General features: G+C 36.6%; 1 protein-coding gene across 1 annotated transcript in view; it reads left to right on the top strand.

The window, feature by feature from the left end:
• The first annotated feature begins 1,607 nt into the window (after nt 1–1,607).
• Nucleotides 1,608–13,981, top strand: part of CPS1 (carbamoyl-phosphate synthase 1) — a 138,499-nt gene continuing 126,125 nt past the window's right edge. Inside the window, exon 1 of the mRNA XM_062191022.1 lies at nt 1,608–1,865. Coding sequence (XP_062047006.1) covers nt 1,740–1,865 — 126 coding nt within the window. The 5' untranslated portion in view covers nt 1,608–1,739. The remainder of the gene's footprint in view (nt 1,866–13,981) is intronic.

Consider the following 13,981-nt stretch of genomic DNA (forward strand, 5'->3'; position numbering starts at 1 on the left):
GTACACTAATCTAAGGTGATTTTGTTCAGTTTTTTATTTCCAGGAACCATGAAGTTGCCTGACCTCATTAAGTAAGACAAAAGGTTTAGCTTAAACATTGTTACCAACCCCATTCCTGGCTTCATGTCAATGAAATTTACAATCTCTATGCCATTCTTTATCAGCTTTTCTGTTAAAGGAAGCCCTAAAAATGTATCTTTATTACCTTTATTTCTTGGACTTTTTTGGAAAAAAAATCAAAGGACAATGCTAGAGTTCTTTTTGTTCTTCCATGAGCCAACAAGACTGCTTGATTACATGATTAACCAAATGATTTGAAGGTAAAGGGAATCAATTGAACTCAGGTTGAAAAATGAATGCTCAAGGTTTCAAACTTTCAATATTGTATTTCAGTAACCAAAATAGTATCTTTAAAAATTTATAAATTAATATAAAAAGAATAGATTTCATGTATTTTGGAGATACAATTGTAAGAACATAAGGGTACTTCCATCTCTCTTCTCCTTCTTTCTTTGTTTCAAGTTTTGCAGTAACATACTTTCAATTTATTTTATAATCAAAGGTTTAATTTATCACTAAATATAGTGTTCCACAAGTTAAAAATGAAAGACCACTGTTCTACAGAAATATAGTCAAGGGCTATAAACAATCATCATATCATATAATGTCAATCTTACTCTTATACATTCAGATTTTTCTGGGAAGGTACTCTCTATATATTAGCTACCACACATTAAAGAAAGCATATAATATTTGTCTTTTTGGATCTGGCTTATTTCACTAAACATAATGGCCTCCAATTGATCCATTTTATTGTAGAAGACTTGATTTCATTCTGTTTTAATGGCTGAGTAGTATTCCATCATATATTTATACCACATTTTCGCTATACAATCATCAGTTGATGGACATCTGGGTCGATTCCATATCCTAGCATTGTTAATTGAGCTGCTGTAAACATGGGGGTATAGATCTTTAAGTAGCAATAGTACATACATTAAAACCAATGTTTTCTAATAGTCCTTATGTTGAAACCAACATTTACAAGGGTTATTTAATAGGTTTCTTTGTTCCAATTGTGTTTTGATATTACTGTTTGCTCAGAGATTTTGAACACAGAACAATGCAAAAGTAACAATATACTACCTTGCTGGATGAACTAAAAAAATGCAGATATGTTTTTGAAGAAAAAGCTATGTGTATGTCATTTTTACTATATTTGGCTTCCATTATCGTTTTCCAATCAGAAAATAGCAAGGTTGCAGGTTTCCTTAGGAATCCAGTTTTTCTCAACACAAAATAAGCATCACATGTAACATAAGTAAAAGCCTCTGATCTTTAGCATTATTAGAAAGTTGTTACTAGTTAAGAGTGATATTCCTAAAGTTTTCCATTGTGTCTGGGCCATGCTATTCAGCTACATTAGCAATTCCTTGATGCTGACTGATTTTTGACAACATTAGCATTATTTCAGCAAGAGAAAGTAGTACTTGATGTGTTGCAATTTGTATTACATGTCCATAGAACGTATCTGGACATCACCTTGGGAGGAGGGGTTAAGAGAAGGAGGAGCTGTGGCTGAAGACATTTAATGGCAGAATGAATGGAAATCAGAGATCACTGTGTGGTCTGGTTTAAACACTGACTGCACTGCATCCCTACCTTGTTCTCACATTAATTCAAACAATCTCATACAATATATGTACTTCATTTAATTTTAGTCACAAATCATCTTCAAAATGACGAGGATTTTGACAGCTTGCAAAGTGGTGAAGACACTGAAGAGTAGTTTTGGCTTTTCCAATGCGACTTCACAGCAGCAATGGAAATTTTCAAGACCCGGCATCAGGCTCCTTTCTGTCAAGGTAATACATTTATTCATTGTTGCTGATAAAGTCGTGTGGGGTACAGTTTAGCAGTGAAGCAAAGATGTCTTTTGCAGTGCAAAATATGTAGTTCTGAATGTCAATTTATTAATCCTTGCTTTTCTATAGAAACTACTAATTTCATAAATGCTCATTCTTATCCCCTCTGAGAAAAATTACAGTAAATTTTGCCCAACATAAAGAATGTTCACAATTCCAGTGAACATGTATAATATAAGTATGCTGCTTAGAAAGCAAACTTTGCAGAAAGCTATAAGAGCTCTATAAGTGCCTAGACACTATTGCTCATAGTTTGGACTCAATAAATGGAGTTGCTTTTTTGTGCAAGAGCCATTGTACAGTATAAGGTGTTTAGCCCATATTCTCTAATGGCTCTCTGAAATACTGTTTAAAAATTTAGAAGGAAAATGACAACATAATTTTTATGTATTTGTAGGTCATCATGTAGATACTACCTTTTAACTTTTCCTTCCCAGCCCTTTTTCTAGAAGTCCACATTTGTTATTTTCACATTGCAGATTAAGGCATTGAGACAAATTGCAGTGGATAATTCTATGCTTCCAAGTGTATCTATAACCGAGGGCACAAGTCCAGGAAATGAATATTCATGGCCTTCGCCCCCTCCCCACTGGATTATGAAACTGCCGTAGGAAACTCTGCCCCTTCTTATAACTATATGAAGACATTTATTATCAGAGAAGTCTCAAATTACTCCATGGGAATTTGGCCAAAAAAAATTCTCTTGAGTGAACATAAAGTTTAAGTAGTCATAGTAGCTTTAAATACAATATTTCTTTAATGGTAAGAGCAAAACAGCAAGTAGGGAAAATTATCTGTTGATGTAAAAATAGGTTCTCAAGGTTTTGGGTGTTTATCTTATACTTGGGATGTTTACTGGGTTGGCTAAAACGTCTTTCAGATGCATCCATAGGTTCTATTACATAGGAGGCTTAAATCAGGGTTCAGGGAGTTGTTTCCTGACACCTGCAGGGTGAAGCCATGCCATAAGTCTTCTGGCCTTTGGGACAGGAGTGGGAAAGGAATAGAAGTAAAAGGGAAGGGAAAGAGAGGGAGAAGGTGAAGGAGAGGGAAAGTAAATGAGAGAAAATAGTTACAGATTTCAGGAGAAAGGAGAATACATATGGTAGCCTTGGTGGCAAATTAACATTTTCAGCCTTCCACAGTAGTATAAGAAGTTACCAGTTTAAATGAATAAAACCAGGGGAAAAACATTTGTTTTGCAATCAGTTAAATTGCAAGAGAGATGAAAGGAAGAATATTCATATTCTAATCTATTATCAAAGACAGAGTAACTAGATATAAACTATGAGAAACAATATTTGGATTCAGTTTAGTATTATTAATGTCCCAGGCATAGTCTTTTACGTAATCTTATTTCATCTCAGAGACAATAAATAGCAATGAAAAATAGTATCACCTGTGATTATACATAGTCTCCAAAATGTCCGGTTTCAGTCACTTGGAAAATCCTTTGCTTCTCATAGAAGTAGGTGAGTAAAGACAGATGTGTTTCCACCAAACACCACAAATGGACACTGAATGACTACTTAAAAGGGTTTAGAAGTGACTGAGATTGGATGCCAATTTCTCAGGATCACAGTAAGTGCTCCATACAACAACAACCACAACCAGAACAAAAAGTTCTAATTATGTGCACGGACTACTGTGAAAACAGTTCTAGCTCATGGTGGCAGATCTGTTTCAAAGGTCTGCCACAGTGCACAGCTAAGAATGACAAAGCTCTATGAGGAATAAGCCATCATTTCACAGTCTAAAAGCCATTACTCACACTCAATCATTACTGGCCAGAGTTTTGGAGGAATGCCCAGGCATGAAAAATAGAAGTTTTTGAACTTCACAATCATGAATTAAATTCCATACAGTAATCCAAGACAATTTGTGCAATTATTCACTCATTTTAAAAATATTCTTCTACCTACTTTTTTTTCTGGTCTTCACTTGGAAAGCTCAACTCTCTTAGAAAGATTTACCTCAATTTATTTAAGTGGACCTCATTTTTTAAAGAGAGTTAAAATCTTTTTGGTAGCGTTGCATAATGGTAAGTGAAGGGAAGTGAAAAAAGTCATGAAAGGTTAGTAACATTGCAGGTAGTTGTAGATAGTGAATGGATTGTGAAAGACAGGCTGCAACACATCTGTTAGCATTGCCCTGTAAACTGGGTTGCTTTTTTAATGGCTTTGGAGGTCACTTTTCCTCTCCCTTAGGTGATAACAGAGAGGGCAGAGGGTGGGTCAGATGACAGAGGTGACACACTGTATTTTTATGTGTTCTTTCCTTGTCTGTTTGTTTGTGGCTAATTTTTAGAGTGTGCCTGGCTAATAGATGCCATTATATTTCACTTATGGGAAAAAGGAAAGAATTTCAAAGTGCTCTGTTTTTCAAAAGAAGTTGATATCAATGATATAAATGATCAACAACCATAAAATATGAATGTTTTAGAGACTATAATCTTTTTCTACTAATATTGAATTGTTCAGTGCTCATTGTTATACTCATCCAGTTGCAACAATATAGTAAAAAATACTCTGGATGGGGAAGAAAAAGATCTGTATTTTAACCCCATTATGCATTTATTACAATTTTGACCTTGGTCACACTACATATTCTCTGAATTAAAGTTTTTCATGTGTAGTGTTGAAAAGTTCTTGATTTCTTAAAATATTTGTTTGGTCGTAACAATGTTTTGTTTTCAATGTGAAAAAACTTATAAAGCACTTTAAAGCAAAAATTTGCCAAAAAAGTTCTATTCTATACATGTTACTAGAAGGGCTTAGCAGAGGATCAGATCAGAGTATCCTAATGTATTTCATGGACTACAAATTATTATGACAAAATACTTGGCAAGAATTTTCAAATATTTAGAATGACAAACTCTTTAACCTTTGTTCTAATATTAAACCTATTTCTAAGAAGATATTTCTTATAATGAATCATACTCAAAGATGATGAGGCAAATAATCTTTTTTTTTCAACTATGGTGAATTCAATTTTAAAAGGCAGGATGTATGTCATAATATCATAGTTCTTCCACTCATTCATCTATTCATCTTTTATTTAACAAATGCCAAACTTCTATAATGGGAGTATATAGGAAGAAAAATAACAAGAAATAAGTCAATAGTAAATGGATTGTCTCTGACTTTAGGAAACTCAGATTTAAAAATTCTGAGTTCACACCTCTTGGAAAGTCACCAGAACTAAATAGTTTCATTTTTACTTGCAAATGAATTTGGAAATCAAAGGTATTAAACTGAAAAGGTTAAGTTCCCTCTGAATACAAAATGGTTCAATAAGTACTGCTTCTAACATTAATCCATTCATTAAAAAAAAAAAAAGGTGACCTGTGTTACAATTAAGCCAGGAACCTAACAGTCCAAGTGTCCTCTCTGATACTTCAGATATAATTTAGCCTCAGGAGTCATTATCCCCTTTGAAAGGCTTTCATTTTACAAGATTTTGTATTCTGTTCCCAACATGGAAGTATCTATTTAGCTCAGTCTTGAGGAGCTATTGTCATTTGATTAGAAATTGGCAACTACAAAAACTCCTACGATTAGAATAATTTAGTTATATTGTAGTAGCTTTAAAAACACTCACAGAAAGTAGAATTCATTATTATATTGAAACGTTTTTATACATATTTCAAGTAGGTGGGTAGGTAGTCTATTTTATTAGACTTTAACTGCATATAGATACATTTAGGACTGGATTGCATAATGGAAATCCAAAATTTTTTTTTAAATTTTAATTTGAAAGGCAGAGTGGACAGTGAGAGAGAGAGACAGAGAGAAAGGTCTTCATTTGCTGTTGGTTCACCCTCCAATGGCTGCCACGGCCGGCGCGCTACGGCCGGCGCACCATGCTGATCCCAAGCCAGGAGCCAGGTGCTTCTCCTGGTCTCCCATGAGGTGCAGAGCCCAAGCACTTGGGCCATCCTCCACTGCACTCCTGGGCCATAGCAGAGAGCTGGCTTGGAAGAGGGGCAACCGGGACAGAATCTGGTGCCCCGACCGGGACTAGAACCCAGTGTGCCGGTGCCGCTAGGCGGAGGATTAGCCTGTTGAACCATGGTGCTGGCGGAAATCCAAATTTTTGAAATGATAAATTATGTTCCAGTGCCAAATCAGTTACTGCACAATTGGTTTGGATGATGGACCACTTCACATAATTTTGGTGTATATTATTTCTTTAATTGCAAAGTAGCCTCTCTTTTGAATATTTTTTGTTTGTTTCATATTTTCTATCTTCTTCATTCTATACTATAGACTCAGTTGTTTGTCATCAACAGTGTCTTGATATTTTGAGCTTCTTGGCATAAAACTTTAAAAAAAAACCCTATTGGTCTTACTGCCTAAACTAGCTATGGCAACGTGAGTGAGGCACCTTATATGTAAAATTAAAGAAGACTTCCTTCAATGTTATGCCTAAGGCACCTCACCTGCCCCACCCTATTCCCAGTCCTAGCTCAGAAGCTAAGAATTATATGCCTAAAACACAAGCACTAGTCTTGACTTATGCTTTCCTTACCTTTTCCCTCAAATCCCAACTTGCCTAATACCATCAGACTTACTGAGTATCTGCATGTAAAATTAGGTCCTATGGTTATGGAAATGGAGACCATTCCTCAATTCTTCATATTTCCAACCTGTTCCAGTGGCTGAGGGATATAGTGGAGAGTTTTTGATGTCTCTTATGCAATAATCATGCTAGAGCACACTTCAGTGTGCTTTAGAGGAGTTTGTGACACAAGATTGACTTGCCTTGATATGATGAGTATTTCCCAGGGTCTTTGCAATGATTGAGGCATGAAGAAAGCTGCACGGCCCAGGGTCAAACTCTGTATTGGACTTCTCAGCCATAAAGATCTATAGGTTGTACTTGATTTTTTCATGTGGTCTAAACAATTTTAAATCATAAAAATATTTTCAAGGCTGTCATGTTTTCAACGTAGTAAATGTCACATATTGTTCCCTTAAACTTCATAGGGAAAATATTGGCTAATGTAAAGTTCCCAAAATGAATCAAGAAGATTGTTGCATCATTATAGAATTTTATTGAATAACTTTCTTTTACGATCTAGAACTAAATTAAGAACATAATAATTTACTACCATAAGGTAGAAGTTAGAGCTTAGAGCATTGTAGATCCTTCCTGTATTCAGAATAATTTTCCATATAGCAAATGCTCAGTAAGTATCCAAAAATAAACCTATACTTTATGAGCATATTTTATAATTGAAGTTTTATAAATACTGTTTTATCATGAGAAATATAACTAGAATGAAACTTAATGAATTTTTTTTTGGTAAATGTCCAAACCACAGAAAAATTCAAATAAATTAAATGTGTTTTTTACCCCTAACATTGGCTTATGTTTAGCTAAAACCAGATGGCTTAGGGTTTTGTAAAGTTTTTAACTTAGGATGTTGTAAGGCTTATTGATTGGTGCTGTTACAGTACTTTCAAATCCTGAAGTGTTAGGCATTGTAAATGCAGAGGAGTCCTATTAAATATTTTAAAGATATAAATTGTTCAATATCTCACTTACCAAAAAAGAACACTTAATGATTCCATCATTTTACTATATTATCTACACAATAGTTATCTGAAATAAATTCTAGTTTTAAGCTCCCTGTCTTTCAAAGCTTAGTTCAGTTATCTTTCTTGTTTTTTTAAGATTTATTTATTTAAATGTCAGAGTTACAGTAACAGAAGGAGACAAAGATCTTCCATCCATCCCTGGCTCATTCCCGGATGGCCAAAACAGCCAGGGCTGGGCCAGGCTGAAGCCAGGAGCCAGGAGGTTCTTCCAGGTTTCCCACATGGGTGCAGGGCCCAAAGAACTTGGGCCTTCTTCTGCTGCTTTTCTCAGGCCATCAGCAGGAAGCTGGATCTGAAGTGGAGCAGCTGGGACACAAACTGGTGCCCACGTGGGATGCTGCCATTGCAGAGGACAGCTTTACCTGCTAGGCCACAGCACCAGCTCCCAGATTTAATTAATAGAATGAGTACTGAGATGAACTAATAGCTAAGAATCATTAGGTAAGCCAGAAATCAAAAATATGTTATATAGCTTTCAGCTTTGGTGAAAATGGAAATAAAGACAAGAGGCCTTTACTTTTGCTGATATGCAAATAATTTACATAGCTAAATAACTCGAGAGCAATGCAGTCATAGTTCCAGAGTAAATCATTATAATTTCCACTTCTAGCTAAAAGGGATTATAATTTCTGTGATGCCTTATATTCAATGTTATATAGAACTGTTTGCTGAATTAACTTAAAGCTTTTCATCCAGAACAATTTATTGGTTTGCTCGCACGTCCAGGAGAAGAAATAGTACTATGCTTCCCATTTCACAGATGTGTACGTGCAGTAATTAACATGAAGACACATGGGGCCAGTGCCGTGGCTCAATAGGCTAATCCTCCACCTGTGGCGCCAGCACACTGGGTTCTCGTCCTGCTCGGGGCACCGGATTCTGTCCCGGTTGCCCCTCTTCCAGGCCAGCTCTCTGCTGTGGCCCGAGAGTGCAGTGGAGGATGGCCCAAGTGCTTGGGCTCTGCACCCCATGGGAGACCAGGAGAAGCACCTGGCTCCTGGCTTGGGACCAGCGCAGTGCGCCGGCCGCAGCGCGCCTGTCGTGGCGGCCATTGGAGAGTGAATCAACGGCAAAGGAAGACCTTTCTCTCTGTCTCTCTCTCTTTCACTGTCCACTCTGCCTGTCAAAAAAAAGAAAAAAAAAAAAAAAAGAAAAGAAAAGAAAAAAAAAGACACATGGATGTCTGTTTTAGTGCGTAAAGTGAAATATACACCAGGAAATCTGGTTAGAATCTTAATTAGGCCGCCAATACAAGCTAGATCTTTTTAATTTGACATGTTGTTACTGAATTTATATATTTGAAGCCATAGTTATCTAACCTGGCTTCGGAGTGTTCTAAATTATTTCTTTTGCTGTAGTTTTATTGCTTACTAAAGAGCCCATTATATATTGAACTTTATCTCAATGCAACATTAAATTCAATTTTTCATTTCAATTTTCTTTTTTTGGCTATATTTGCGAACAGCTGTTTAAATCAAAGTATCACTAAGTATTCCTGCTTTAAATGACCAATAACAGTTCCATAATAGAATTTTTAGGACAATGCTGTTTACAATTGACACATCTTTTCAACCAAAATATTATCATGTGTTCAGAACAATACATGCTATTTTCAGTTTTTTATTTGTCTCTTTCTCATATTGTTCTGTGAATTTCAAATACATAAAAGTCTAATGCAATCTTAGACTGCAAGAAACTTCCCATTTTGACTTCTTTCCAGTGTCTTAAGGAAAAGATCCAATGAAAAATTGGGTGAAAGTAAAGGACCTATTTTTTTAAGTTCATTCAGAATGATGCTGGTATGTGGAGTAATGGTTGAACAATGAGCATGTGTTTTTTTAGTAACATAATACTGAGTTCAAAGAAAACCCTAGTCATAAACAAGGGTTGTTTAAAAAACTCTTATGAGTTATATTATAAATTATGTTTTAACTTTGCTTTCTAAGACTAAGTTCTTTAATTCAATTTGGCATAGCATCAGGGACATATTTTCAATACTTTTTGAAAGAGAATTTAGCTGTGTGACTCCCACTAATAGTTGTTGCATTATTCTTATCCTAAAAAATTCTTTGAAATATCTACCCATTTATATTTGATCTCAGACTGAGAGTTTTGGTGCATAACTTTAATGTGTAAAATTCTGGTCATTTATTTGTGTTTCATAAAGCTAATCAATCATCTTACAAGGAAATGCAAATCTAGTGTAGATTTACAATGAATTTTAATTTTGAGGAAAAATTAAAAGTCATAAGGAGATGAGGTGTTTGAGAGAAATGTCATAATTGCCTGCAGTACCACATTTTGTAAAACATAAAATAATTTATGATATATTAAAACAACACCAATGTCTACAGCATACAAACCAATAAACAAAGAGAATTTATTGGGATTTCTACTTGTATGAAAGTCTCTCACACAAAAATATATTTCCACCAAAAATTATTTATAATTTGTGAAAGAACCCAAGGTTTTATAAATATTAGAAAATGCACCATTAAAGTTAGTATAGAATACCAATTTTATTATTTTATTTTTTTAAATATGTATTTATTTATTTGAAAGGCAGAGTTACAGAGAGACAGATCAAAGAATGGAGAGAGAAAGAAAGAGAGATAGATAGAGAGAGAGAGAGAGATCTTATCCACTGGTTCATTCCCTAAATGGTTGCAATAGCTAGGGCTGGCCCAGGCAGTAGCCAGGAGGCAGGAACTCCATCTGGGTCTCCCACATGGTGACAAGGACCCAAGTACTTGGTCAATACTCATCTTCTTTCCCTGGTGCGTTAGTACACAGTTGGATTAGAAGCTCAGCATCTGGGACTTGAACTGGGAGTCATATGGGATGTCTGTTGCAAGCCGTAACATTGGTCCCTAGAATATCAATGCTAGAAGTGATACAAGAGTGCAGTGTTGTGGCATAATGGGTAAAGCCACCACCTATGATGCCAATATCCCATATGGGCACTGGTTCGAATCCTGGATGCTCTACTTCTGATCCAGCTCCCTATTAATGTGATTGAGAAAGCAGTGGAAGATGGCCCAAGTGCTTGAGTTCCTGCCACCCATATGGGAGACCCAGAAGAAGCTCCGGGCTCCTGGCTTCGGCCCAGGAGCTTCGGCCCTGGCTTCGGCAGTCATCTGAGAAGAGAACTCTCTTTCTGTGTAACTCTGAGTTTCATATAAATAAATACATTTTAAATAAATAAATAAATAAAAGTGATACAGGAATGAGAGGGTCCCATAGATATTTATGTAACTCAGCTTACTTGGTAGAAAAGAGTATTAAATAAAATTATAAAGCAAGGTATTAAAAATGAAGTAATTGCATATACATAGGAAATTCAGTTTTAGTTCATTTAAATATTTTGTGTTGAAAAAATACAATCCTATGGGTGTTTTTCCTATAAATTTGCAGATGAAAGTAACATCTGGTGTTATTAGGGCATGGAGCCTTTTAATTTCAATCTTCAACTTCTAAATTTACATAAAGTGGTGGAGGCATTCAGTCTTATGGTTGACACCTGCATTCCAGACTGTAGGCTTTTATGTGATTCTCTGCTCTGGCTCTCGAGTCCAGCTTTCTGCCACTGTGAACCCTGGGAGGCAATGGTGATGCCTCAAGATATTGTATTCCTGGCAGTCACGTGGGAGACCTGGATTGAGTTTCTGGCTCCTGTTTTCTACTCCGGCCCAGCCCAGCCCAAACCACTGCAGGCATATGGAGAGTTCCCCAGCAGATGGGAGCTCTGTCTGAGTGTCTCATTTGCTTTGCCTCTCAAATAAGTTATTAAAAATTAAAAATTATATAAGGAAACAAGAAAGCATAATTTTTGTTTCTTTATTTTGTAACTTGATTAACTACCAGGCTAAACGAAGTCAAACTGTGAGTGTACACTAGCTTTAATGCACTTTCCTTGGTTTCCATGTTGACAACAATCCTTGGACTACTCTTTTTTTGTAGCTTGTTTGTATGTTTTGCAAATATAATTACACAGATGGATGAAGACAGATATGGTGCTAAAGAGTTGGAGATAATATTAATAATCACAAATAGAATTTAAACACTGGTTTAAAGTCAAATTGTGAGATTTTTAGAAAGTATAGAAATCTGTGTGTGTATGTGTGAGTGAATTTTATGGTAGACAGTTTCATCCTGAACTTGTGTTTAGTGGCCCAAATACACTGAATGTTCACATGTGGGCTCCCCTCTTGAACACTGGATAATTTGAGAATAACATTAACTTTGACTGATGATTCGGTTGAAGCACCTATCATGAATTGAGTTCTCTGGAAATAGAGGCTGAGATGGTGTGAAGGGAGCCTGCTGTTCATTAGGGATCACATTTTGTAAAGAGACGCTCCAGGAAGTAGGTCTGGGTACAGACATAAATTGTGGTGCAGGTTGACAAAACCTTGATATATTAGTTTGTTTTTCTATCATATGTGAAATACCTGAGGTAGGTTAAGTTTATAAATAAAATAAGTTTATCTATCTCACAGTTCATATGGGTCAAGGGCATGGTACTAGCATTGGCCCTGCTCTGCTGAGAGCCCTCTTTGCTGTGTCACATCATGGCAGATTGCATCATGGCTGGAGCATGTGAAAGGGAGAGACAATATTGCAAAACAGAAAGCCAGAGTGAAATTGAGGCCTCACAATCCCTTCTGAGGACAAAATTCCAATTGACCTAAGTACCTCCCAATGGACTCCACCTCTCATAGGTCCCAGCTCCTAATTTCTCACAAGCAAGACTAAGATCCCAACACAAGAAACTCTGAGGGGACAAAGACTGTATCGGGCAGCATGATAGGATGCTCCTGTCCCCAAGATGCCCTGCACTGGGCCTGGGTCTTCTTGTCGCTGCCTGGCAACTCTTTGCTGCTGAGATAAGACCTTGAAGAAACTGACAGCAAGAAATGATCAGCTGAATCACTCCTCCCAATAGAGCAGTAAATCCTTCCCAGAAGGTGGCTGAAATGGGCTGAAATGTGGATCTTCTTGTCAACCACTGTGTCTATAGTCTATAGTTCTAACTTGAAAACTCAGGGCCTTGAGTTGGTGTTAATAGTTTTGCTGTTTCCCTCAGATTGTAAGGCAGAGTGCATAATTTAACTTTTTTATTTTTAAAAAGATTTATTTATTTACTTGAAAGAATTATGGAGAAAGAAGGAGAGGCAGAGAGAGAGAGGGAGAGAGGTTTTCTATCCCATGGTTTACTCCACAGTTGGCTGCAACAACCAGAGCTGTGCTGATCTAGCCAGGAGCCAGGAGCCAGGAGCTTCTTTTGGGTCTCCCACATGGGTGCTGGGGCCCAAGGACTTGGGCCATCTTCTACTGTTTTCCCAGGCCATAGCAGAGAGCTGGATTGGAAGTGGAGCAGCCAAGACCTGAACCGGTGCCCATATGTGATGCCAGCACTGCAGGCAGTGGCTTTAATTCTGACAATTTATAGATAGGTAATTCTTGGTTAACTTGAGCCTCTTGTGCTTGTCCATGATAATTTTAAATTAAAGTTTTATTTATTTTCACTTTATTTTAAAGGGACATAGAGAGAGAGAGAAAGGAGAGAGAGAGAGAAAACCTTCCCTCTGCTGGTTCACTTCTCAAATGCTTGCATTAGCAAGGGTTCAGCTAGGCTGAGGTCAGGTCTAGAACTCAACCTGGGTCTCCCGTGTGGGTGGTAGGGACCCAGATATATGGGCCATTACCTGCTGCTTTCCAGGGTATACAGAGCAGGAAGCTGGATTGGAATTGGAGTAGCTGAGTTGTGAACACAGGCACTTATGATGAGTGTCTCAAATGGTGTACTAACTGCTGTACCAAATGACTATCCCTAAATTAAAGTCCTTATAAAGAAATTTAAGTAGAGTTTGTGATAGAATTGCTTTCTAGATTCACTTAAAAATTGCAAAGTAGATATAGAAGCTTAGAAAAAGAAAAACAAAGGAGTAATAAATCATAAACTTTGGTTAAGAAATAGCAGTTCTTTCAATTAGTAGTGGAAAGATCTTTGCTTTGCTAAGGCACAGTTAGCTCAAATGCAAAACAGAGATCTTGATATTACCTATCTCATTGTCTTTTGTGAGGTTTAGATGAGAAAACCTGCTAACAGCTATAGAGGCAGTGCCAAGCACATTCCTGTTAACTATTATGAGACAGGGATAACAGGGAGATAGGGAAATAGGGAGGGGAGGGGGGTGGGATTCTCAATGACAATGAGTTGCCAAATCCTATTTAATCCTATTTTTCTGACATAGCTTCACAACTCTATATGAAATAGAATGTTTCCCCAAAAGAGGAGAAATTAATTATTCAAAAAGAAATACTCTATTTATTTATGCAACTGCATATACACTATAATGGACCTTGATAATAGCAGATTCTCATTAAAGTAATGTCAAAGAGTGGAAATAGAATAATGACAATTTAGTTAGCTCCTACAAGAATTTCTTT

The sequence above is a fragment of the Lepus europaeus genome, chromosome 1 (genome assembly GCF_033115175.1).
Source record: "Lepus europaeus isolate LE1 chromosome 1, mLepTim1.pri, whole genome shotgun sequence".
NCBI lineage: Eukaryota > Metazoa > Chordata > Mammalia > Lagomorpha > Leporidae > Lepus > Lepus europaeus.